This window comes from Geospiza fortis, unplaced genomic scaffold (genome assembly GCF_000277835.1).
Source record: "Geospiza fortis unplaced genomic scaffold, GeoFor_1.0 scaffold54, whole genome shotgun sequence".
Classification (NCBI taxonomy): domain Eukaryota; kingdom Metazoa; phylum Chordata; class Aves; order Passeriformes; family Thraupidae; genus Geospiza; species Geospiza fortis.
In genome coordinates, this window is record NW_005054301.1 from 8,129,690 (window position 1) to 8,156,468 (window position 26,779).

General features: G+C 35.9%; 1 protein-coding gene across 1 annotated transcript in view; it reads left to right on the plus strand.

The window, feature by feature from the left end:
• The window catches only part of RALGAPA1 (Ral GTPase activating protein catalytic alpha subunit 1), a 120,655-nt gene that overhangs the window by 71,444 nt on the left and 22,432 nt on the right, over window positions 1-26,779 (plus strand). The window contains exons 34-38 of the mRNA XM_031064669.1: window positions 1,035-1,106; window positions 2,056-2,179; window positions 3,840-3,995; window positions 14,655-14,813; window positions 16,772-16,899. Of these exons, the coding sequence (XP_030920529.1) occupies window positions 1,035-1,106; window positions 2,056-2,179; window positions 3,840-3,995; window positions 14,655-14,813; window positions 16,772-16,899 (639 nt within the window). The remainder of the gene's footprint in view (window positions 1-1,034; window positions 1,107-2,055; window positions 2,180-3,839; window positions 3,996-14,654; window positions 14,814-16,771; window positions 16,900-26,779) is intronic.

Here is a 26,779-nt window from a genome sequence, read left to right on the forward strand (position 1 = left end):
TTGTCTGCTAAAAGCATGCTTGCATGCAGCCTCAAAGCCTTGCATGTGTATTAGCTAATGAGAAAGATGTGTCCCCTACTCTTTATTTCAACATTGGCTGTGCTTGAGTACTGTTTGAATATTGTTTAGAACAGGAGAGAACCATGTTCAGTTACAGAAGTAATGTCTCTTAACATTATTATTTTTGTGTGGCTGTGGTTAAGTGCATGTCTGCATATACATGGGGGTATGTACAAATATTACAAATATTAGCATCCTAGAATTTATGGGTCTTTCTGAAATCTGCTGCTGCTGCTTTCAAATTCCATATTAGAATCATTGATATATTTTCCTACTATGAAGGGAAATGGATATTTGGTAAAACAAAAATAATCTCTCTGTCACTGAGATATCACTGGAATCAGACAAAACATTGGTGTTACAACCCTTCTTGTTTGGGTCTTTAATTCCTCAAGGCAGTCTGGTTTTGAACAGGACTTTTTGCTCTTAATTCCGCTGTGTTTTGTGGGAAACATCTTAAGCACAGTTGAAAAGACATGAAAACTGCCTTTCTTTCTCTAACATATTTGTTTCATTTTTTGTTTAAATTGTTGCAGCTGGCTGGGTGATTACTGAGCTAAATTCTGCTCTGCAGTTCAGTGTAGCAAAAGTTCTGTGTTGAATGCACCCACTCCTTACAACTAGTAGACTAATGGAAGTGTCTTTGTCAGTAAACATGTATTTTATGGCTCTTCTGTACAGAAGAAATGGATCACAGTCAGATCCAAGGGGTTGACAGAAGAAAGTGGAAAGAAATGAAGGTTATATTCAGGGCTGTAATGAATGTAGAAGATTTGCTGGAGTAAGAAAAAATGCTTATATATATTTTTTTTAAGATGTCTTAATTTTTATATGTTAAGAAAGGACTGTTGAAAAGGCAGAAGCATTTGTTGACTGTTCCTGAGTGAACCTGGATATGTTGTTGTACCATTGTTGTACTGTTCTGTATCCATCAGTGAAGAGGTAATAAAAGAGTTACAAATTTCTCTATTTAGAAGGAGCTTTCATCTCCTGAAGAAAAATGAGAAGTTACTTCGAGAACTCAGAAATTTGGACTCAAGACAATGGTAAATTCTTTTAATGACTGCCTACTTACTTGTTTTAAGTGTGCTTTTACTCAAATGGCTCTAATTGCATAGATGTGAGAGTTGAGCTGACTTTTTTAATAGTTTTTTAAATTATTAATGTATTTTGCATAGTACTGTAGTTTTTTCTGTTATACTGAAGTTGCATCAGTTTTATGTGTAGGGTCAAATTCTGCACGTAAAATATCATGAGATAAACAAATTTCAAAACACCTTATAATTATAAGCATTTGTGTATGCATAACATTTAATTCTTTTAAAACTTTGATATATCAAAGCCTTCACATTTTAAGTTTTGGTTGATTATTTCGCTGTTTCAAATGGTTCCAGTATTTGAAGACATGGACTTTTAGTTAGAATTGTAGCACAGAATTGAAATCTGACTTATTTTTGTAGAAGTTGAAACAAAACCCAGTGGAAGTTATAGAAGTGTGAGAAACCATCTCCATTTGTTCCAATATCTAACAATAACCTGTCAACAGAAGGCATTTAAATTATTATCTTTAAAAAATATGTAAAGATTCTTCATTCAGTTGTACAAGTTGCATTTTCACAATGTTCGGATGGTGCTGTTGTTAATGGGCAGTGCAGTGTGGATAATGCCCTCGTTACAGGTTTTGCCCATATCAAAAACCCACCTATTCCATTAGTAATTGGTACAGGCAGCACCACCCTGCACCTTAGAAGTGATGGAAGGGGTAAATGCTGCTCATGTAGAGCAAAACTTCAGGCTCTAGAGAAGATGACACTAGAAAGGATGGAATGATGACATTAAAATAGAGGGAATATACAAAAAGAAGCCATGTAATTCTACTGTATTTCCACTATGCATTTTTTATGCTTTAAAAGCCATGCTCCGTGTGTATTGTTTGCATATTTTCATTTCATATTGGTTAAGGCACTGTCATGCAATGACCATTCTGTTTTACAGCCGAGAGACACACAAGATTGCAGTGTTTTATGTTGCTGAGGGACAGGAAGATAAACACTCCATTCTTACGAATACTGGGGGAAGTCAAGCCTATGAGGATTTTGTAGCTGGTCTTGGCTGGGAGGTATTTATTCAATGTTTTTATCCTAGGTTTTACAAAGACAATTACCAATATCTTCATATATTACAAGTCTTTGGCTCTTCAGCATTACTCACAAGTACTGAAATACACCAGTTTAAAAATGGGATTTAGAGAAGAATTCCTGGTTCAGTTTCATTAGCATTACTAACCATTTAAATTCAAGCTCTCAACAACTGAAGAGAGTCTGTGCAGGCAAAGATAATTCTTTAATGTGCAGTCCTGTACTTGGCTTTCACAGACTGATAGGAGGCATCTTGATTTTCCTGTAAGCGTATAAAGTGTTAAGTCCATCGAAGTTTGAGTTTTGCTCAAATTGGGAACTTCAAAAAGTACAGACAAGCAGCTTCTCACATACTTTCTTCTTCCTGCCTTCCACTGCAGGCATATATCAGTTCACACAATCCACTCTACTTCTCTTCCAGCAGTCAGAAATACTGTGATCTACCCCATCATCTGTGTGGGCCTCCAGCTCTTTAGTCACTTGTTCAATACTGTCATACTTTTTTCCATCTTTCTTTCAGATGCACAGGATTAATTACCACTGTAAAGTTCCATTTGGCACTGTTGCACAGAATACAGGAATGGCTTTTGGTCCTGGTTGGCTGTATAGGAAACTGCACATTTTTTGCTCCTCTTGCAACTTGTGCTCATCAGGAGTGTCCACATGAGTGTCTATCTTATTTGTTCTTTGTATTTCTTTACTCCTTAGGTATAAAAGGACACTGCCAGATTAACTGTGTGGATAATCACTCTGACTTTCCCACAGGAACAGAGGAAAACAGCTACAAGTCTGCTGACTTTCATGAACATAGATGTTTATTTCCCACATTCAGGAGAAAAAAAAAAAACAGCACTAGTACCATAAATATCCTTCTTTAGTGGTTTAATTCTCTTAGGCAGTATTAGCTAGTTTAAAGAGTTGCTAGTTTGGATTAATCGTCCATAATGAGACAACTAATATTTTAACATTTTAACATTAAATTCTGCATCTTTTACTATCAGGAAAACAAGCATATCCCATGCAGGCAGAGATTAAATGCATTCACATCTGAAAACCAACATTTTGTAGTCACTGTTTTAAAGGCAAAGCAGCACATTTAACATGCTTAGTTATTTCCGTGTCAGACTATTTCCCATTGATCTAAGACTTAAAAGCTTATTTACAAATTTTTGGTTAGTTTCCTGTGAATTTTTTTTTTATATTCAGAGAATGAAAAATTCTTTAAAAAATGTATGGAAGGTAATAAATTCCCTGGCTGTTACACAGAGTTTTTCTAGAGTTCAGGTCAAGGTTGATACAGTATCAGAGAATTTTAAAAAATTGAGAAAGCGCATGTAGGTGACTACTCTCAAATGATCAGGGAATAATGCAGTAAATATCATTTACACAATCTTTCCTTTCTTCTAACCTCATCTTTCCAGTAGCTTCTGTGGTGACCGTGTTATGTAGAATGCTAGTGCACTGCAGTTGATTTCCAGTCTAGTCAGCAAGTCTGAGCTCTTTTAGAAACCAAGTGTACCTATACTGTTGGGAAAAGGATCTTCACTTTTAAAGTTCAGCAGTTAAAAGTGCATTTTAAAGTATAAAGAGTGTATTTATTACCTGATTTTTTTTGTAAAGTTTCTTGGTCTTTATTTCTAGGTAAATCTCACAAACCATTGTGGCTTTATGGGAGGACTGCAAAAAAACAAAAGCACTGGACTGACCACTCCATATTTTGCTACCTCAACAGTGGAAGTCATGTTCCATGTGTCAACAAGAATGCCTTCTGATTCAGATGACTCTTTAACAAAAAAGGTACGTGTTTCTGAATAAACAGTGTTCTCTTGATAATAAACCTAGAGAAATTAGAGTCAAATAAAATCCAGTAACTTTAAAAAAATCCAACACAACAACAAAACACCATAAAATATCATAACATCTTTACCTGCTAAGTTGGTATATTCTCTGCCAATTTCTAATTTTACCATACTGGTGATTTTTCCCATCATTGGAATTGTTGGCAAGAACATATGAAAAGTGCAGGAAAGTAATGGTTGGTGCAGAAGAAAAAGTATTACATCTGAATGATATCTTAGGACTTTTGAAACCTTAGATGCCAGTTAAGAAATATGTGATGAGTGCTTTCTGAGATGACTTTTTATTCACCTAAGGGTCATGTGCAGGTTATTAACATAAGTTTCCCTTTAAAAAAAAAGTCAAAAATATGAAAATGATGTTTATTTTATATAAGGTGCATTGTCCTGGAGGAGGCAGAGGTTCTCAACAGTGATATGATCTCTTATAGCTGCATTAAGGAAAAAAAATGTTTTTCTGTATTGGTATTTTTTTCTTTAGAATTTAATAAATTCCACATTAGTGATAATAAGTTACAGTCTCGAACATGTGTCCTACTATAAATGAACAATTAGCTATCCTCAGACTGTCCCCCCATCCTACATACATACATCTTCAGATGTGCTAATCCATTCACTAGACACGTTAATGAGCACTGGTTGAAGTGTAATATTGGAGGAACTGAAGCTGGTTGACCTCAGCATGGACTTTAATACTTGTAATTAAATTAGATGGTAGACAGTTAGTAAAGAGAGAAATAGCCATGCCTCTGGCAAGTTTCAGTTATTAATGACTTCTTTTTCTTTGTGTTCAACTTGAAGAAAAAATATTATTGTTCTTATTATAGACTAACTATGAAATCTAACTTCTCACTGTTCCATCTCAGGTTGGTTTGGTGGGTTTTTTAATTAAAAATGCTTTTGCTTGTGTGCCTATTATGCTGCATCCTTTCTGTTCTTTATTTCCTGAAGTAGAATCAGGGTAATACTAAGGTTGTTAAATGATTTATCGAAGTGATTAATAGCAAAAGTAACTCATTTTAAAATTGCTACTGTTGCTACTGTTTTAGTATAGAATAAGGGGGGGGTCTGTTTAAGTTGACTGGCTTCTTTATTTTTTAAACAAAAACCTGGTTTTATAAAACACAGCTTGTAAATAACTTTACAGTGTTTGTTTATAATCTGTTTGAATTAGATCATTACAAAGTGTTGCAAAGGGGGAAGACGGGTCAAAAATAGTTAATAGTGAAAATTAATTAATAATGAATAATTTGAAAATGCTGTGGACTTCAGCTGAACACAGAGGCAAGATCTCATGTCTGTTTCCAGGAGCATGTCATGAAGGAGTGTTTTAGGTAGCTCAAAGAATGACCAGCAAAGGCATTGGCAAAAGCAGGTGTAATATTCAAATAGAAGTGTGACACTGTTCATTGGCAAGGTTCAGTCTACTGCTGATGGATGCTTACTGCTACTGGATGCTTAAAGCACACAGAGAAAAGTCAGACTAAAACATAAAATCAATCAATTAATCTAAAATCAACCAAGTATGGTCTGTGGAGAGGCAGGGGATGAAAAAAGGGTAAGGAAGGGAAAGGGTAAGGATAAAAAGCAATGAGGAAGATCCTCCCAATGATTCACAATGTTCAGAGTGATCCCCTTGCCAAACTCAGCCCCAGACTTGAGCAACAGTTTAGACTTAAAGCTTTTTCCAGCATGTAAACTTAACAGCACTTAACATCGATAGCTTAATTTAAAGAATTTAACAAAAGATTCTGTAGAATTTACTATAGGGCAACAGTAACTCATCTGTAGGCCTAACTTATTTACAAATATAAATTACTTAATCTGAGAGCAACATTCAAGTAGAGTTGCTATAGCATGTTTACACTTGCATGCACACAGATCTAAAGGAGTATATAAGAGGTGTATGCCTGTAAAAAATTCTCCTTGAGTTCAGTGAACCACTAATGCCAGATGCCTTTGCATCTTCTCAACAAGTGAAGGGGTTGGTCCTTGAGCAGCACGAGTATCAGACCAAGCTCTGTTGGTGGCATTTGGCAGCAATCCTTGAGAGTTTGCTGCCTCTGCAGGGTATCCCACTCGGAGATTGCTGGCTGCAGTCAGGAGAGCTCAAAGGGTCTCACTTCCAACCACTGTTTATAGGGCTGCAAGAGAGTTGAATTTAGTCTTAGGAATTTTCCATTCTGTCCACAATTCGGGTTGGTAACTTTCTTTGACAGTTTGATTACAACTTTGATTACCAGTTCCACTTGGACTGTTATTTGTGCAAGATAAAGAACCTTCCAAGGTTGTTCATTAAAAAACAGGAGCTCATTAAATAGCACAAGCTCCTGGGACCAGACAGTGTTTCTGATACACTAAAGAGGAACTTAGCCCATGTGCTGTTTGTCAAGGCCAAGGCCTAAAAAGCTTTTCTAAGTCCAAGGGGGTAGGGATGGATACACCACCACAGAGCACCCTCCATCCACACAGAGCTGTTCTTGCCAGGCAGGGTTCAGGGCTGGTCCAGGCTTCCTGTGACTCAGCTTGTGAAAATTGTGTCAGCTGGGCTTCTTCACAATTCCAGCTTGTCCCAGACCTGTTTTTCTCCTGCTTTACCAACAGTCTCACTCATCAGTAATTTGGAATATTTGAAGTCTGTATGGATATGTAGAGTGTATCAATAGATTGAGATTATATTTGTGGCTCAGCTACTGTTGACTGTTAAATCAAGCTACTTTATTTCTCTGTGGGTTTCTTTTCTGTTCTTCCTCAGTGTGTTGATTTTTTTCTTTTTCAGCATATTTTCCCAAGAACAGAGGCTTGTGAGCCTCTATCCCTGTTTCTTCTCCCTTCCGTAACAGTTTGTGGCCCATTCCAATCAAATCTAATAATGTTTAAAAGGTGTTCGTTTTGTGTATGTTTAATGATGATGTGTTAAGTAAAGGAGATAGAGTAGTAAGGCTTTTAGTGCTCCCACTTAGCAAGTAAAGACTTTGTGGGAAGAAGTATTAGACATCAAGGACCCAGCAGCAAAGAGAGATGTTAAGAAATTCGTCCGAACCTTGAAAGAAACAGCAGCTGAAGTTTACATCTTGGGATAAATCAGCAAGTGCTATCAAGAGACATGAGTAGGAAACCAATCTTAATTCATTTACTATTTCTGCATCTACTTATGGTGCTTGGACTAAACATATCAGCAAAAGGATTGTGTTTTATGAAATCAGGTCACACACGCTATCAAAATTATTTGAGAGCCATGTGAGTGCTAACATGTACTGTTCGTGACCTTCAGAGAAACTTGGGATTTGAGCTTCTGTACAGGTCTTTCATGGGATTTTTTGTCTGTTTTATTCAATGGGAGAAAAACAAGCAAACTTGCAGTAGTTGTCTTCAAATGGCTGCTGGTTTTTATATTGTAAATGTGCCTAGAGGTACATGATAGGTTCATCTTATAAATGGAAACTAAATTAAATTAAAACAAAACTTCTTCCTGCCAGTTGAGCCACTGTGAAATCAAGATTCTGCTGTTTCAGGGGCTAAGCCATTTTAAAACCGATTTTCCATCAGTCTTAGAGAGTAGTAAATTAAACTTTTAAGTGTCTTGATACCTCTGAAGCATTTGTGTCTGACTGTACGAACAAGAGCAAAACATGACATGAAAAGACATGAATTCAAGAACCAATGAAAAACTTCTGATTGTGTAATGGAACTTAAGATTGAAATACATAAATAAAATAACTATTTAATTTGCAAATACAAAATTAAAAGTTTAATGCTGATAATGCAATCCATTCTGGTTTTGTTACAATTAAAGGTTAGAGTAAAAAATATTTACACTAAGTTTACAAGAACAAGCTTGCAGAGAATATGAGAACTAAATAATGTGAACACTCAATTCACAGAAAGGTTGTAGAGCTATAAGTGAGCTATCACCAGTCTAGTTCTCCTTCCTTAAGAGAAACTTCCTAAAGGAGTGAAGGCATTGCAAGTGAGAATTTTATACACACAGTATATAAATAAAAAGTAGTAATGTTGTTAGTGGTTAGAATACTAGTTAATCTTGAGCTTTTGGTATATTACACAATTCTAAGTTGTGCATGACGTGATCCTAACCACATAAAATTGTTACAGCTCCCAGTGCTTACGGTTTTTTTATTGTATTGCTAACATGTATTGAGAACTGGAAGGTTTATAGATGTGAATTATTAGAACAGTTTTTTTTTTGAGTTACAATTAGATACACATATTGCTAAAAACCCAAACCAAGCAAAACCCCTAACACACCATAGTTACTGAGACAAAGTTTTGTGAAAGATTCATCTGGGAGGTGCATGCACTGTAGGCAGTAGTGCTGTTAACATTAAATGGACAAAAGTAGCTGCATAAAGCCATTGTTTCATATATCTTTGCTTCTTTTGTTCTTTTTGTAATAAACATTTCCATTTTTGAAGAAGAAAAAAGTTGAGGCTAGCTCTTCTATCAGAAGAAAATATAATAGCTTTTTTCTGCCTCCTTTAGGTAAGTGGGTATTAGAAATTACAGTAATTTTGGCAAGAGTTCAAGGGTTAATGTAACAGATAAATAAAAGGAATTTTCAGTAAATTGAGCCCTGCATTATTTCACTTGTCTTGCCTTTCCAAACCTAACTCATTTAATTTTAAAAAGTAAATACTTAAATTCTTCCTGACAGTGTGCTTTGCTTTTACTATCGTTTATTACTTCAATTATACTTGGTATCACTTAGAACAATCTGCCATTTGGAAATTTCAGTATAGCCTGCAGCTTAGTTTAAAGTCTGGCTGCTATTGTAACATGTACAGCATATGACACTAATGTATCAAAATTAGATTTGATCATCCCTCCTGGTTATATTTATTTCACGTTTCTTTTGTATTCAGTTAACATAAATGTATTAGGAGAGCTGACACATGATGATGGTTATAGAGTAAGAATATTTTAAAGTATTTTGAGTTAAATTTGAAATTTCAGGTAACCTAACAGTCAGTCATTTTTATATATTTGTTCTAATGGAGTAGAGTTTCAAAGCAAGCCTTAAAAAAATCTGTTTGTCTCTTTTATGTCCTCAGGGCTGTTTTCCCGACAGCTCAGGTTTAAAATGGCTAAAACAGAGCTCTTAATCTCTTTCTCATTGCCACCTTTCCGGATCACCACAGATAACATGGCCATTGTGCCTGTCACTTGTGCCCAATAGCCTGAAATCATCTTTAATTTGGTGCACTTTCTGGATTCTTACATTCATTCTGTGCTTACGACTCTTCTTTTTCCCACCTAACATTTCTTCCAACATAACCTTTCCATACACACAGTTAAAATTTATTCTCTATATCATAAAACTGTTTTGATTGCTGAACCTTCCTTTCTCTGGTCTTGACACTTTCGTTCTTGAAGAATGCTGATATAAATGACATTTTTCTAATCTTTAACACCTTTTTACATTTGTAAAACAGCTGCTTTGCATTTGTCCATCTCCATGCTTGTGTCGTGTCTTATGCTTAGATAATAAACTCTCTAGGGCAGTGTGATCTGCATTTAGAGTGTTAGAATACTAGTGTGTAAACTAGAATTCCAGGTGTTTCCAGTGTATCACCAGCTCAAAGTATAACATTATTCTAGGACTTTTTATTATTTATATTATTGCAGTGACTTATGTCTCTGGTACTTTGTTAGGCTTACTGTGATGTAAGCACTTAAGAACCTGTAAATTCAGGAAAACAAGGTCAGGAAATAAGTGTGAAGACAACTGGTGGTGAGTTTTGAATAACCATTAAAACAGAATTCAGTCCTGACAGCTGTCCATTCTGTGTGCACCAAATCCCATTTTGTTAGATCACACTGGGACCACACCTTCTTGGGAAATCATGGGTTTTTCTGTCCTTAAGGTTTCAATGAGCAGAGGTAGTTGTTGCTCAGTATCTTTCTCCTACTTATGTCCAGGGCTCTGAATTCTGTGAAGCAACCAATTCAATACAAAGAAATAAAGAATCCCGATTAAAGTTGAAAGAGGTCGGTCTCTGGTTCTCCTGTGGTGTAATAATTACAGTGAATGATGGATTCTCAAAATATTTGCTGTGCTTGCAGGAGATCTTGGTTGTTTAGCACTGCTGGATTTCAAGGTTCTCAAATGAAAAATTGAGAAGAAATCTTAAATTCTTCTTTCTAAAAGGTTTATGCAAAACCTAGCAGATGAAATAAGCCAGGAAAGGTTTTCAAGTTAATTTCAGGTATCATATCTCTTCCATGAATCAAGTGTTGTTGATGAGTCAAGTTACCACCATTTGTGCTTTTTCAGAAGCTTTTCTTGCTGACCAAGGCAAGGACATCTGAAAGAAGCATAAAGGAGCGCTGTGTTAGTAGTGTCTGAGCTTCTTCTGAAAAAAACCTTGTTTTCTTGTCTATTATTTTTGTCAGACATCTGACCACCTATAATAGAAACAAGGTTTTGATCCTGAGTACTTCTCTTTTTGTTATATACCACTGTTCATACTTTATAGCATCATCCACCTACTTACATCCTCTGATTTTGACTCTTAAGCCATTACATGTCACAGAGATGCCATTCTACATTTTACTCAAACTGGGTCATTGCCAGACCATTCTTGACAGTAATCATGAGGTGAAATACATTTGACAGGACTTGGAACTCTGAAATAATCTGATGCATTTTTCTTTTCCTCTGAAGATGTTTCTGCTTTCAGCCTGGAGTGTATTCTCACACGTATATTTGAGTATTAAGCAAACTTTGAAATTGGAAAGGAAGGTCTCTGATGGCTTCAGTACACTTGGCATCCAAAAATATGTGTCCCTTGTCAGTAATCCTGCTGAAATAACCACACAGTACACTTTTATCACAGCAAAATCTGTTTCAGTCTAATGTGAAAACATGCATCAGTAGTGATGCTCCATCTGGCTAACTTTCATAGAAGTGCAAGAACTCATATCCTATCTGATTAACTGCAGGGGTCAGTATCAGGTACAGGGTCAACCTTTGACAAATGAAATTCAGAGGCAGTGATGCCCTCAAGAAGCTGCAGTATCTAAACTCTTGATATGTTTTGGATTTTAAAGCTGTTTATTTGGCATGTACACTGTCACCATCACTTATTTCTAGCAGTCTGTGAGTTTATTGTCTCTGAGTCCAAAGATGGCAAGTAAAGGAGGAAAAATTCTTTTAGTAAATAGTTTGATCTTGCTGAATTATCAATGGTGCAGTGCAGTGATGGTGTATCAGCCCCAGTTCTGCTTTTTGGCAGTTAGTTCAATGAGTTCAGTCAGTGCTCCAGATGGCCATCCCTCAATCTAGGATCATGTGGGTTTTTTACATTCCACAACACTTTATGTCCAAACTGATTTTCCTCATGCTTGCTCTTTGGCTGGGCAGCCTCATTCTCCCTGAGGTTTTCACTTCCTTCCAAGTGCAAGCCTGTCAGTCCCTGATACCTTATCATTGTCATATTTCAACAGCTAGTTTTGACTGTCACTTCACTAAGGAAGCAAAATGGGATTTTTTTTAATCTGAGGTGCAATTCCTCACTGACTTCTCTGGTGATATAGCCAGTTTAAGATGTGACAGCCCTGCTTTCCACTCCTGTCACACTTCAAAAAAAGGTGCCAACAAGTTGTTTTCTTGGGCTATGAGACCAGTACAATGAAATGAGCTGAATTTAAAACAAAAACCTGGCATATATTTCCCCCCTTCGGATCAAAAATTATCTCATACCTGAAGAGAGAAGTTGCTTAACTGTGACCAAGGAAGAGGAGGCCAAGGATAATGATTTATTAGACAGCGATGCTAGAAGAGACTGAAATGAAGCTGAGCCTTGTGTAAGCTTAAAAGATAGAACTCTGCCCTGATGAAAATCAGTGGATGGGGCTGTTCTGGTGCCACAGTGCAAGGTTTCTTTAATTAATGTTTTGCTGCAAAACTAAAAAGCAAGAAGGAGAAGTTGCTTTCCTGGTGATTTTGGGGGGTTAGAGGGTTCTTTGTTGTGTATTTTGGAGTTTATCTTATCAAGTCCTCCAAGCTATAGCCAGGAAAGAAAAAACAACTAAGTGTGCTTCTTGTCATTTTCTTACTGCTCTTATTTGACTTTATTGCTTTCTACAGCTACATGAAAGGAGACTGTAATGATGTGGCAGTGAGTCTGCTCTCCCAAGTAACAGGAGACAGGACCAGGAAGTGGCCTCAAGTTACACTAGGGGCAGTTTAGGCTGGATATTAGGGAAAACTTCTTAACTGAAAGAGTTGTCAAGCATTGGAACAGGTTACCCAGGGAAGTGGTGGAGCTGTAATCCCTAAAGGTACTTAAAAGATATATAGATGTGGTGCTTAGTGACATGGTTTAGTGATAGACTTGGCAGTGTTAGGTTAACAGATGATCTTGGTAATCTTGGAGGTCTTTTCCAGCCTAAATGATTCTAAGGTAGGAGGGGTCAATTTTGCAATTGTCTTTTATTATGTTTGTCATAGTAAAGTGCTATCCAGAGGTCCTTCAGCTGCTGTTTGTTCCTTCAGCCATTCATGTTGCTGTCTGGCTTTATTCTAAACCTAGTAAAATAAAGCTCAGCGTAGTGAATGTTGATATTACCAGTTCTTTTGCTGGGTTGGGTTTAACTGTTGGTGCAGGAGTGTCCCCAAGTAAGTGTTGTTCGAAGTAATTCAGCCATCTACCTGTCACAGACATTTCTTTTATGAAAAATCCTCTCTCAGGATTTTACCTGCTGAAGCTGAGAAGTTCAGCAACAAGATGTAAACAATAGGTTATCTGCTGCTGTGGAATGCAACAGGTCTGTTTGGATTGGCCCAGCTTGGGTGTTTATGGTTGATGGCCAATCCAGGGAGGGAACTCTCTCAGACAGAGTCCGAGAGAGTGGCCTTGTTATCATTCTTTACTTTTCTATTCTTAGCTTAGCAAGCTTCTGAAAAGCTCTCCTGCTTTTTCTTTTTAGTATAGTTATAGCATATGTATATATCATAAAATAATAAATCAAGCCTTCTGATTATCGAGTCAAGGGTCTCGTCTCTTGCTTCACCCAAGAACCCGTGTGACAACCGTCACATCTACCCAAGAGGCAAGAACAGCTGGCTTCAAAGGCACCACAGCCATTTTAGAGTAGGTGTATGTACAGTCTGGTCCAGACAAAACAAAGTACTTGTTGAGCATCAAAGAAGAGATAGGGTATTGAAGCCACCTGTCCTTTGCCCAGTCCAACACTGAAGAAAATCCTTCTTTTTTTAATATAAATACAACCCTGTTCTTCAGTCTGATGCCATTTAAAGCTAACAGAGAAGAGCAGAGACACCTTCTTTTTATCTTTTTTACTCTTTTTTTTGCCCTTTTATTTTTTTTGAGTCTGCTACTGACAACTGGTGTAGGCCTTCAGATAAGACAAAAGTAGCATTCCAGAAGGTTTTGTAAAATAAAGAAGTGAATAATTGCAATTAAATTTCTCTGAAGACTGTGCATATGTTTTGCTTTTATTTAAAGTGCAATTGTGTTCTGAAAGTGCTATGGCAAATTATTGCTTTTTTATATAGAATAGCTTCTTGTACATGCTCAGAGTGGTATTTGGATGTTACATGTTCAACAGTGCAGTCCTTTGAATAACATCAAGGTGATTGTTTAAAAAGTTCCACCTACCTAAAGCTGTGGAAACAAGCTGAGAACAAGGGTGAGGACAATTGTCAATAACTGGTGATGCACTAGGAGAAAAAAAAAGATACTCCAGTTTGAATTTTGAGAAATAACTCTTACTGGAAAGAGTCTCACATTTAATAATCTGAATGTATTTGATCAGTATACATAAATCCTCTCTACATGATGTGAACATTTGGTATCAGAAGATAATGTTTATCAGGAGGAGTGTTTTGGTTCTTCAATCAGATAATTCCAGAGTGTTCAAGGAATTCCTTAATCTAGTTATATGATTACATCTGAGGATACAGCATGGATTTTGAGGAACCCATGCAGCCATTCTGAGCCAGATCAAGAACCATGTCATAGTTTGTAGGGGAGCAGGCCGTTATTTTTACACAGGTGTCCTGGTTTCATAGAAGACGAGCATTATCTCAGTTATTCTGGGAGCTATGGAGAATGCAGTAGCTATTCTCCTTTAAAAGCTTTTTGGTTGTAGCAGGCAGTTTGGAATTTGGCTAGAAGGATGAGGTTAACTTCTCAGATGTGTAACTTTTAAACACATCTCCATTCATATACTGTAGAAGTTCATACAGAATTTAGTAATTTTCTCCCAGTCAGTGATGGCAATCTTGAATACATTTTAGTAAATCGGGTTGAACCACTCTGCATTCTTGAGAAAATATCAACAAAATTTTAGCTTCCAGTGGGAAACAGATATTCATATATCTGTTAATTGAAATAGAAATTAACACCAATTTATAAAAATGTATAGCACAAACCAGTCAACTAATACACTGAAATTGTAAAATAGCTGTTGTGTAATTTGGTTATTTTACTAATTTTTCTTCACTTTTTTTTAGTGGGTTTGTCTTTCTAAATATGTACATTTAATATAGCTGTATGGTTATAGAGTATTAATTAAGAATTTTCAAACTGATGGCATTTTATCCCTGATTTTCCAGCTTAGACATTTAGGAAATGATGAAGTACACATTGTCTGGTCAGAACATACTCGAGATTATAGAAGAGGAATAATTCCAACAGAATTTGGTGATGTTCTTATAGTTATCTATCCCATGAAAAACCATATGTTCAGTATCCAGATCATGAAAAAGCCTGAGGTAAGGGTTTGTTTTCCTTTGTGTTTCCTTCATGTGTTTAACATGAACTGAGTTTTGTTTAGAATCTGAGGTTTTGGTTTAGAATCAACCTTGATTGATCCAACAAGGTGATGTCTTAAGCATGGACAATTGCAGTGGTGGTAAGAGGGAAAAGGAAGAGCTCAGTGAGTCCAGTGCATAGTAAAATAAGTAATTTGAAATTGCAAGGGCCTGATGCTGTAAAGCATATCTGCTAACAATATAATCTGGAAACAAAGCTAGAATATTCTGCATAATAATTCAAATATTACGGTAAACTTGTTGAACTTTTTTGTATGTCATGTATCAAATTTGTATGTTATGTATCAAATTTGATACATAACCGAGGTAGTTGAATAGTGTCCTGTTTCACCTTCCTCCATCCGTGTCATATTCCCTTTTTTCCTCTCAAACCTATTTTTTTACTTTCTTCTTATCTCCACACAAGAATTTGGAGATTAATTCAGTAAAGCAAGGCCACTCAGACCTTAGGCATAAGAACACACATTCTTTCTAATGACTGTTCCTCAAATGTCAGTGCTGGCCCTGTTCTTAAAGCAGTGGTTTAGGATTGTGAGCACTAAACTGACTGAGTAAAAGTAGTCATGAGTATTTGTACTACCTAACTTCTGTGTGTGATGTCGCTTGCCATGAACTTCTACACTTTATTAAAATTATTATTATAAGCACTCATATTAATAAATGAGGTATGGCAGAAATAGGATTGCGTCATTATGATGATTTCCTCTATCTATTGATAGGCATGAAATAATAATCAGTCTTGTTACTGTTGGATTACATATATTGTTTACTAATAAGTATATTCTTTCTTTTACTATTTTAAATACAAATAGTTCTATTATTGGGAGCATGCGGGTTAAGAAGGAAAGCAAAAACTGCTGAAAACAGGGATTGCTGTTAGTCCAAAAAAAAGTCCTTGTATGTGAAAAAAGTGCCTTCCATCAGATTTCAGTTTCTCAAAACTATAGTAAATGACTAATGGCAAAGATAACACAGGGATCTAAAATTCTTTTGCAGCATTTGTTTCCTTTTAGCAGGAAGAATATTTAGTGTACACTCTGCTCCCTTTGCTGAGCTGATGCACAAATTTTGCTGCTTTTCTCCTACTTTATGTCAGCAGCTTCAGAACTTTATTCACATGTACAGGAAATGAAGATACTTAATACTGAATGCTTGTTTTGTTTTGTTTTGTTTTAATTGCAAAATGATGATGGATTAGAGAGATATATAGTGCCAAAACATAAGATCTATCTGTTCTGTTCATCTTTTGGGGATAGCTATACTAAATATTGAGGTTTTCTATTGATCTCACAAATAGGGTTTTACAAATAGCCTCCAAAGAGGCGAAACTTTCACCACAGATTTCTTCTGTAAAGGGCTTACAGTGTTTTTATTCAGATAATATAGAAAGGAAGAAGAGAAGAAAAAAAAATAGGAGGTGGGGGTCAACACACCAGGAACTGTATGACACTTTCACCCTGGGTGGGTCCTTATAGACATGTTAATAACTGGAGCCGTGATAAAAAATATTTTAGAAATTGAGTAATTATTTCTTTTGCTTCTTACCATTTATAATATTATCATCTAGCCTATCAACCTCATAAACATTATATGCATGACTGTTCCTAGGATTTTTGCAGCAAATGTTGGAAATGATCTTTGATGAGACATTCAAATAGTTACCTAATTTTTTTTTCAAATGCTATGTTATCTGTTGCCAAGGATATCAAGCAGTTATATGGCTGTATATTTCCACAAGAGAAAAGGTCTGACTTGCAACACAATAACTGGTTTGATTATCTAGCAATGAGGAGGGAAAAAGACATATGTTTGAGTGCTCTATTGTTAATGTTGATTGCTAATTGTTATAGCTACGATCTTGTCTTGCTTTATGTTGAACTTCCTAATTTTTTATTCAGGTTCCATTTTTTGGTCCACTCTTTGATGGTGCTATTGTGAATGGAAAAATTCTGCCTATTATGGTTCGTGCAACAGCTATAAATGCAAGCCGTGCATTGAAATCATTAATCCCATTATACCAAAACTTGTATCCTTTCACTCAAATGGTTTCCAAGGCATATACATTCCCTTGCAGTTCTGCAGATATGGTATTCATGGGGTATTTTCTTTTTTTCAGATTAATATAGGGAATAGTTTTTTTTTTTTTTAATGGTGATGTTGCCTTTAGGGAACTTAAACCTATAGAAGAGCATTCAGATGAAGACCAGCTTTTTAAAATTAAATAAACAATAGATTAAGTGCTGAAAAATTGCCTGTTTCTAATGTTTTGAGGCATGGACTTGTAATTTTTTTAACAAAGTTATTTTAATGACCATTTTGTGAATAGTCTTTCTAAAATAGCAATATCATGATGTTAATAATCTTTCTTTCCTTAAGATATTAAGTATTTATCCAGTATTAGTGTGACTTAGTTTTAATTTCTAGTTCAAAGAATGATGCTTGCCTTCAATCTGAGAAGTTTATGAAACTTTCATCATACAGATTTTGTTACTCAGCTCAGAACACAAAGTCAATGTCAAAATCATGTTAGTATATTTGTAAATGTGTCAGAAAAGGCTGTGTCTTTTCTGGTTTTGTTGTTGGAACTGAAATTGTATGTTTTGGAGGAGCTGCTCTTGGAAGAATAGATTTATCAACCGTAAATTAAAAAAACATAAGGTAAGTCAGTCACTTACATGCCTTTTCCTTACTTTAGATTGAATTCTGTTAGTTAAATCAACAAGTTAAAATCAACCTGTTAGTTAAATCATCAAGAAATTTCTGAATTCCATAAACTGAAAGGTAAGTTTAAATTTTGATCCAAAAGATTTCTAACAAAGCTGTAACTACTAGTTCTTGTCATGTGATAGGTTGTTGCTAAATATTATTTTTTCTGTGGCTGACTGTTAATACTTGTAGAGTTTTGGATTAGATATGATGAAATGGATTTACAGATGAATGATGGATGTGTTTTATGTGATCACATTAAGTGATGTTTGTGCCATTTCTGTAGATGACACATGTTGATTCATTGTGTTTTCATGTTTGGAAAGGTCCAATCTTTCTGTCATTACTCAAGTAGCTTAGTCAAAGAATTTAAAATGTATTATCATTATCATCATCAGCCATCAAAAGTGATGGTTTAGAGCATTATATTGATGTATAGCGATGAGCAATTGGAAAACAATTTACTTTGAGATAGTAAGCTTCCAGTATCAAAAAAACCCCACAGACTTGTATGTTTAAACATCACAGAATATGAAAGGTTTATTAAATTCCTTGGATATAGCTTGCCAGCTCAGTGTCTAGGAATTGGCCAGTTCCATGGAGTTGTGCACTGTATTTTTAATTCAGTTCTCCAAATTGTACTTTTTAATATTCATCAAAGCACAGCCTGTCATTTATGACATAATGTGGCCTCCATTACAATGATGATAATATGTCCCCTGGTATGGTTAGCATGATAAGTGGAAAGCATTATGTGTATTTGATTTTAGATAGCATTGGCTGGTGGGTTTCGTGTCATCACTTGGTAAGCATATGAGGTACCAGTTGACTGGACACTGATATTAAAGGGTGGTTTTGTTAAGTCATCAGTGGAATTCTTTTTCCATCTGGCTCGGAGTATCTTACGTTTACTTTTCGGTATAACGTAATTTAAAAATTAAAATGGGGTTGTGGGAAGTTCTTTAAAACCTGTTTGCTTGGTGTGAAATTAGAAAAAGCTCTACAAACTTTCCTAGCTTGAATTAGGCTCTGATGGAATCAGTTATGTCAGTAGAGAACAGCAAAAAATGCTAAACTTCAAAGTCTGGCCTAAGTGTCAGTGGTATAAAAACCTCTTGATTAAAAATCAATGGACATGCTCTTGGTGTTCAAGCCGTGGCCAGACTTGAGGTCAAGAAGGAATTTTCCTCATACAAGAATGGCTAAGAGTGGTGGATGTTTCCTGTAACATGGACATGGTCTGTTATCTAGAAACATTTTAAAGTTGAATCTAATTATGTTCCTGTGATAGCAGGGAGTTGAATATGTCAAGGACTGTCTTTATTGTCTTCTGCTTTTTTTCCTCTGGGATGTTTTAGCTATGGCTTCAGCAGTTCACTTCTGGCTTTTAAGTTTGTAGAGGACTAAAGGGTGTTGGGAACAGGTGTATTTTGTGGTTTGTGGTTAAATAGCTTTTCTGGAGACGCAACTGGCATTAATGTCTCTTGTGGAAGACAGACAGGATTCACTAATCAAGGTGGCCTTTCCTTGTGTTAGAATATTGCTGGAGCAAAGAAAAAGAGGACTCAGAGTGGTGAAAACAATACATTTGAAGAGGGAGGAAAAAGGGAACAAAAATGGGGTTTTTTTCAGAAAGTACACAAAATGGAAAAGTGAATCTGATGATCAAGGATTTTCACAAGTCCAGGACCATAACAGTGTCAGTGAAAGAGAATCCTGTAGTGATGTTCTTGAAACTGATCTTCATTTACTTACTTATGAATCTCTAATGTACTGAGCAGTGTTAGTTTATTAGGAATTTGGATGATGGTTAATAGATATCCAGTTGAATGTGGATGTCAAGAGCACATGAGTACTTGAGACTTGTCAAAGAAAACAGATGTCAGGCACTACATTTCTGTATTAGCCCTTCTTTTTACAGTAGTAGAGCAGCAGAAATAGTTAATTTCAAAGCCAGCATCAGTGTACAGATGTCTCTCTGCCTGCAGGTGTGTGCGTTGTTTTCTGGTACTGTGCAGTACTTGGTGGGCACTTTTTGACTTGGTAGGAAGCTAATGATATTTATGTAGGCCTGTGCTTATCCATTTTTGAAGAATGTTTATAGTATCACATTGTAGATCTTGTGTTGATGGGTCACTGTAAACTCTTAATTAAACTGTGTTGTTTTGCTTGTAGATGGGATGGGAAAAAAATTGGCACTGAGTTTGGCCCTCTTACTTCCAAGGAGAGCTTATCTAGCCTCTGAGACAGTGCATTTTCTAAGTGCAGACCTGGCTGAAAAAATCAGCTGTCATTTGCAATCAGCAGGGATATTCAGTCCTCTTCACGTAACCTGATTGCAACTTTTTCCTTAATGCGCTGCTCTGTTAATCACAGTGTGCCAATGGTAGTATGTGAATGCTGTAATAATGGTTGCATGGATACCAGAAATTCTGGTCATCTCCCTCTTACAGTCTTCTCCAACTTTGAGTGTATGTTGTATGGTCTGAAGTAGCTTCCTGAGACTGACATATTCTGTCAATCACCTTCCTCTTTCTGACATTATTTTGACCTGTCTGATAGGATACTTAAATTGCAAAACACTTCAAAGATTTGATTTGCTTAATGATTTGTAAAGGTTTTATCTGCTCTGTTGTTTTTTTCTTTGCTCAGAATACTATATGTTTCCATATTGTCATGTTCCAAGATTAAAAATTTACTAAATTTATCAGAAAACATTAGTCATGCATGGCAGGTGTCCTGCTTTTTCTGATTCTTGACACACTCACTGCTGCAGCTGTGTGAAGATAATATTGCTATTTTGGGTGGAGTTTTTGTAGTGGTGTGTGGAATTCACTTTAGTTTCTCCTCCAAGGATTCTCTGGTCCCCCAGTAATTTTTGGTAGCCTGGCTCTCTTGTATCAGTAACCCCTCAGGAACAGGTGGCATACATGCACACAGAAGCAGGTGACAAACACAAAATAGTCATGGTGTATTGCTAATGAAGTAACCCCCTCTCTGTCTCATAGCTGATGTGTTTCTTCTCCTCATTGCATTTGCCTTTCTCTTAAGAAGTGCATACTTATCTCCTGAGTATGCTCAAGCTGCACAATGCTGGGAAAACTTCTATAACTCATAAATGAAGGTGTAATAATGGGACTAAATGTTGAGAACAGTCGTTTTCACTATGATGTAGAATAAGAAGGACAATATTTAGGGGTTGTTAAATACTCTTTATTTAGTGAATTGCATTGAAATTCTTCATATGAATAGTTTCAGGCCCTGGAAAAGTGAAGAAAGTGTTTTTATTAATGACATACAGCAAGCAAAGGGTATTCTTCAGACTTCTGTCTACATTTGTTTCACTTAATTAAGAATATTTGTTGTATTTGAATTTTCAAACTGTAACTTGAAAAGATTTTGAAGATTTATCACTTGTACAGAAACTTAGAACTGGATAGCACTGATTTTGGCAGTGCCAGTTTCCCTTTCTCCAGGAAGTTTTCTATCTTAAAGCTGCATGAGCATCTTCAAGGAAAAAAGGGAATAGAGTGGTACTGCATCAATGACAGTTGTGTATCAAATGGGAGAGGCATAAGGGTTGCTGACTCTCATAGTTTTGGTGTAGTGAAAGGAATAATGCATGAAATTACAATTGCTCTTCTAATATTTTCTGGTTTAGAATTTTTTCATCTGCCATATGCCAAGAGTCTGGAAAGTTTGCTGTATTTCTGGCAATACATTTTTGATACAGGACATTTAATAAAATTTTAACATACCTGTTACTCTTTGGTTTTTTCCTGTCAACACAGGTTAGAAGATACCAACATTAAAACTAATGCTTGGTACTCTTTTTTTCAAACTACTTTATATATTTTATACAAATAATTACAAATTTCAGAATTTCAGTGGATGTTTACTCCATCCCTGATGACTACTACTGTTGTAGCCTTATCTGATATGATTTCAAGTAAGAGACATAGAGGAGTTCATCATATGACTCCTGCTGGCTTTTTCCAGAAGAAAATACAGTTATTTCTGAAACCTATTTTACTGTTTATCAGTGAAAATTGTTTTCCTGGTTCAAGCAAGACTCACAAGGTACAGAATATGTTTTGAGTTTCCTGTACTTCGAATTGCTCTGGGTATTCTCCCAGATCCTAGTTCTGCTGACAGCTTATTTGATATTTTAATAATTATAAAATTGATTGATTGATTTATTAAATGTCTACATACAGTGATGTAACATGAAAAACTGAAGATTTCCAAGATGTGTAGAAGTATATCATGGACTGTTCAGGTATTTTGGTTTTAAGGAATCATGTAACAGTTTCTCTACATATTATAAGAAACCTAATATAAGACAAAAGTCTTATATCTCTATATATCTCTACAGGATTGTGTGTGTGTGTATGCCTCCTTGTAGGTATGCAATGACTGTAATAGTTATATCTTCACCTTTTCTCTACTTTTCCTCTGCAGTAATACATCAAATTAATGTATTTTCCTGTGATTTCCCAAGTATTTTTGAACAAAAAGAGGCTGTTGTAAGGAAAATTGCTGGGAAAATACCAGAAAGATGTAATACCAGATTACTTGTATGGCCATGAATGGCTAAAGTGCTCAGAATGACAAACCACTAATGCCAAAAAAAACAAAATGCACAGTACTTAAATAACTGCTACATTTAAGAATGTTCAAGATTAATGTTTTAATATGTTATACAGAAAATTAGTACAGTTTGAAATATTTTATGTAAAGGATTTGACACAATGGCAATGCAGTGTAATAGAATAATTTAAAATAACTTCTGTATGAATAACATAATGTTGAAGTTTGCCCAATTAAAAAAAAAAAAAAAAAAGGCTAAATGAAAAAAGAGCTAAGATTCCAAAGCATAAATTGTGCTATTTATGTTCGTTAAGTAAGGTTTGAAATCCTGTCTTAGGGACATCTTGCCTAACTATATATCTCATGCTGCTCAGTAAATGAGAAGAGTATTGATTGGCATATGCTGCTTAAATCGATCACCTTGACAGCCAGAATTACAGTAATCTGTCAGTATTAATGACTATCTTTCAAGCCTTGATACCTCTCCTTTGCTTGTCTCATCTTGCCTCTGTTCTGTTTGAAGTACATTTTCTTGAAACCTCTGGTTTTGTCAGGATAGGTACTTTTGTAGGGGTTTTTGTCCCCTGAGTCCAATTTATTGGCTTGATCATGCAATTAGAGTTAAAATGCAGCACCAGGGAGCAAAAGTAGGCAGTGTCCTGAGTAACAATTGGATCTCAGAGGTAGTGCAAGCCTGTTCTCAGCCATCATTTATTAGTTACCTGTTGAAAGAATAGGATTGTTTTGCAATGAATAATTCCAAAGCATCACTTTAAATGCCTTTGATTTTAGCCACTAGAGACAGCTGATTGAGCCAACATTTGTGATAGGCTTTTAAACTCTTGCCTTAGTGTTTCTCATATAGACAGTTCAAATAACTGCTGGCAAAATACTTGCAGATGTGTGTACCAAGATGCTGTGTTTGATACATTTTCATGTAGCGAACATTAATTTCACAAAATTTCACTTGGTTTTCATGTATTTTTAATGTGAGGAGTAAGTTGAAGTGTGACATTGTATTGTTGATCACAACTCCTTGAGTGTCATCATCCAGACAATTCCTGATCCGCTGAGTGGTCCATCTGTCAAATCCATGTCTCTCAAATTTAGGAACAAGGATATCAGTGTCAGATGCTTTGCACAGATCAGGTAAATAACATCAGTTTCTCTTGGCTCATGTACTAGTGCTGTAACACTGTTGTGGAAGGCCACCCAATTTGTGCATGATTTGTCCTTACGACAGCCACATTGGCTGTCTCAAATAATCACCTTATTTCCCAGTGTGTCTTATTATAGTTCCCAGAAAGATCTGCTCCATGACCTTTGCAGGCATGAAACTGCCTGGCCTGAAGCACATATTAAAGGGGTACAGTTTAAGCACATGGGTTTAATAGTGCTGTTGTTATCACAAGATATCTACAACATATTTCAGTCAGCAGTACAGATATATTTATTAGCTACTCTTCCCTAATGAAATGCATGAGACTCTTGAAAGTGGTAAAAACACAAAATATCAAGTTAGCAAAACTGATTGACTGTAATAATGTTGTTTTCTACTATTAATTGCACTTATAAAGACCTGAGTGCTCTGTTGATGTTGTAGACAGTTATGGAGGAGACTCAAATCTTTTTGTACTATTTGGAAAACTAGATTCTAGATCCTTTTACTTCTACATTCTTTCATAAATATAATTTACCCATCTGAAGGAAAAATATTGGTTACATTGATTTCTCAACAAAATATGGGTAGGCTTATGCTGATGGCATTCTGTTTTAGGATAGAAGGAGGGCAGTGAGCTATCCTGAAAAGCAGTGACCTGCTTTATCAGCCTCTTTATCAGCCTCTAGAGCTTCTGAGTCTGAGTATATCAGTACAGATCCTTTGTGGGAAGGGAATTTTTCTTGTTACAACATATTTTTAAGGGAGGAAATTTTTGCATGTTGTTAGCTGAAAGTTATTAGTGGAATCACTCTTTCATTATAAAATGTGTTTTTAAAGTCTATAAATCCCTTTTTAAAAATTAATTTTGCAGGGAGAAGGCTACGAGTCCTTAAACTGGAATGAAAAAGATAAACTAATCCAGTGTTACACAGAGTTGATTGCCATGTATGTAACACAAAGTGACAGGTTTTTTGTTAATACCTACTTAACCTTATTAATTAATTAAACATTTTGGGTAACAAAAGCCCTTTGTTAAAATGTTAAGACTCTTGCCCCCTTAAGGTGTTAAAATTCATACAGATTTCTTTGATAGCTGTCAGAAGTCTGTGAATAAAAGGCTAGAGGATTAAACTATTTTTCCTGACATTCCAAAGATGTAACGAAATAATTTTAAACTATTTAAGCCCTGGTTTTACATTACAAAAAACAGCATTTTGTATTGATTTCATCCTTTTCTTTTTATAAATTCACCCTTATAACAAATAAGGGATGTGCAAACAACTTGCAAAGTTTGTATTTTAAAACACTAAAAACCATGTATATATAAAAATTACTATGTGGCATTCCATATGGTTGATTCTGATATTTAAATTGGTGGGAAACGTGGGAGATTATTTATAACAACCAAAACTGGCAAAACCGTAATGGGTTTGAGATAGAGTGATGTTTTGGGGTGAGTTGAATAAGATATTGGCAAACTGTTTCTGCATCATTCTGCATATGGTAATCAAAACAGTTGGGGCATGCTTTCCAGTGCCAACAGAGGGATTAGAAGATCTTAGGTACCAAAAAGAAAAAATAGATTAAATAGAAACAAGCACATTGGTTGGCTTCATCCTCCTAGAGGTCTGTATTTCAGTTACTAAAAAAGGGCTTGTATATAATACCTGGCAGTATGTGGAAATATCTAGCTGGAGATGGAATGCACTTCATGTAAAAATATTCACCAGGGTCAAAATTATAATAAAAAAGATTATAGTTTATTCTGTATGTGCCACGTAGTAGAAAAGTGGAATAAGCTAACATAAAGCAAGGATTAAAAGTTAGTGTTACAGTAATTGGAGTTACCATATGGCAATCCAAAGGACATGAGTCCTAATCATAGCCTGGCCAATCAAATTAATCTCAATATACTTTCTAGACATTGAGAAAATAGTTTAATTGCCGATTAGCTGCAGCTGAATAAATCCATGAGTCACAAATACATCTATCTCCTTCTGAATGCTTCTCCCAAACACAGAAGAATGCATGCTATTAGAAAATCGTTTAATTTCAGCTTGCTAAACCATAGTTACTATCCATCTGTTCATGCCAATTGTGGAAAAAGGTCAGTTTTCAGCAAAGCCATGCACTTCACAGAAGGTATGTGAAGTGAAATTTCACAGGGGACATGATGGATCCTGATTCCTAGTGATAAACCTTAGGGGCCAGCAGGGTTGGCATATGGTTCAGCATGATATGAAGGCTTGGGTTCCCTGGCTTCACTTCTTTGGCGTGGAACTGATAAAACCTGGCTCTTAAGTATTGTTTCACTGGACACCAATCATGGGCAGCAGGAACTGCCCACTTAACTCTCTGTGGGAAGGAAGCCCAGGCTGTGTTCACAATAGTACCATTGTAGTGCTGCAGACTGCTCTCAACAGCTTGATGGCATTAGGGAGGAGAGCGATTAGCTACTTTGCTAATTGCTGTTCACAATATGAAAAAAGGGAAATAACTGAAAATTCATATTTATTTCCTTCATTTAAATAGAAGCCTGACTTTGAGGTTTTAACATCATTCTTCAAATTGACTTAAGCCCTCCAAAGAGGCTTATAAGTAGATTATCTGCTACTGGTACTGCAGCTACCCAAGGTAAAGAGAAAACATTCTCATCAACTATAAAATTTTTAAAAGGTAGTTGTAAAGTTCATTAAAGTACAGATTGGAATTAAGGACAGACTTTCTCTTTGGAGAAGTTGCCTTTGTTACTAGTAGTGTGGAATAGAAAATGAACACATACCTGTATGTGTAGTCCTTTTACTGGACAGTATTTAATAGTAATATAATTTTTATTTGTGTCATTTTGCAGTTTGGAGTGATTTCTTCATGAAAATATGCTTGCTGTTTTTCTCATCAATTAATATGTCTATATATGCAGAGTAGGATTTTAAAGTAGAAATGTAAATACTTGAAGGTGTGAAAACAGTGAGCTTAAGCATTCATGCTAATACCAGACAGTAGAGAATTAGTTTTGCTTCTGTATTCATTACACCTATCAACCTTAATTACTTGAGTTAAAACTGATGTAATGCCGGACATCAGAATGAGGATGAATCCCTCTCCCAACATCAGGAGTTAATTTATGGGGTTGCAGTTCCCCTCTGGCCTATAGTATTCCTCATTTGTTGCAGTCTTCACTTCAGCCCAAACCTTAACATCTTTTGTTGGTATGTTTGGTACAACAGCTTTACTAAACTTCAGTGCCATGGCTGCGGCCCTGCGCCTCCCCTGCTGCCTCCTGCAAACCTGCAGCTGCCAGGTGACCGCAGGAGCAGCGCTCTGTCACTCAGAGAGAGCCTAAAGCAGTGGCAGCTGTAATGGGCTTCAAAACAATTAGCACAACATACCTTATGGATTCATTGATTCCCATCTTGGATACATTAGTAAGACAAACCCTCCCTGTAAG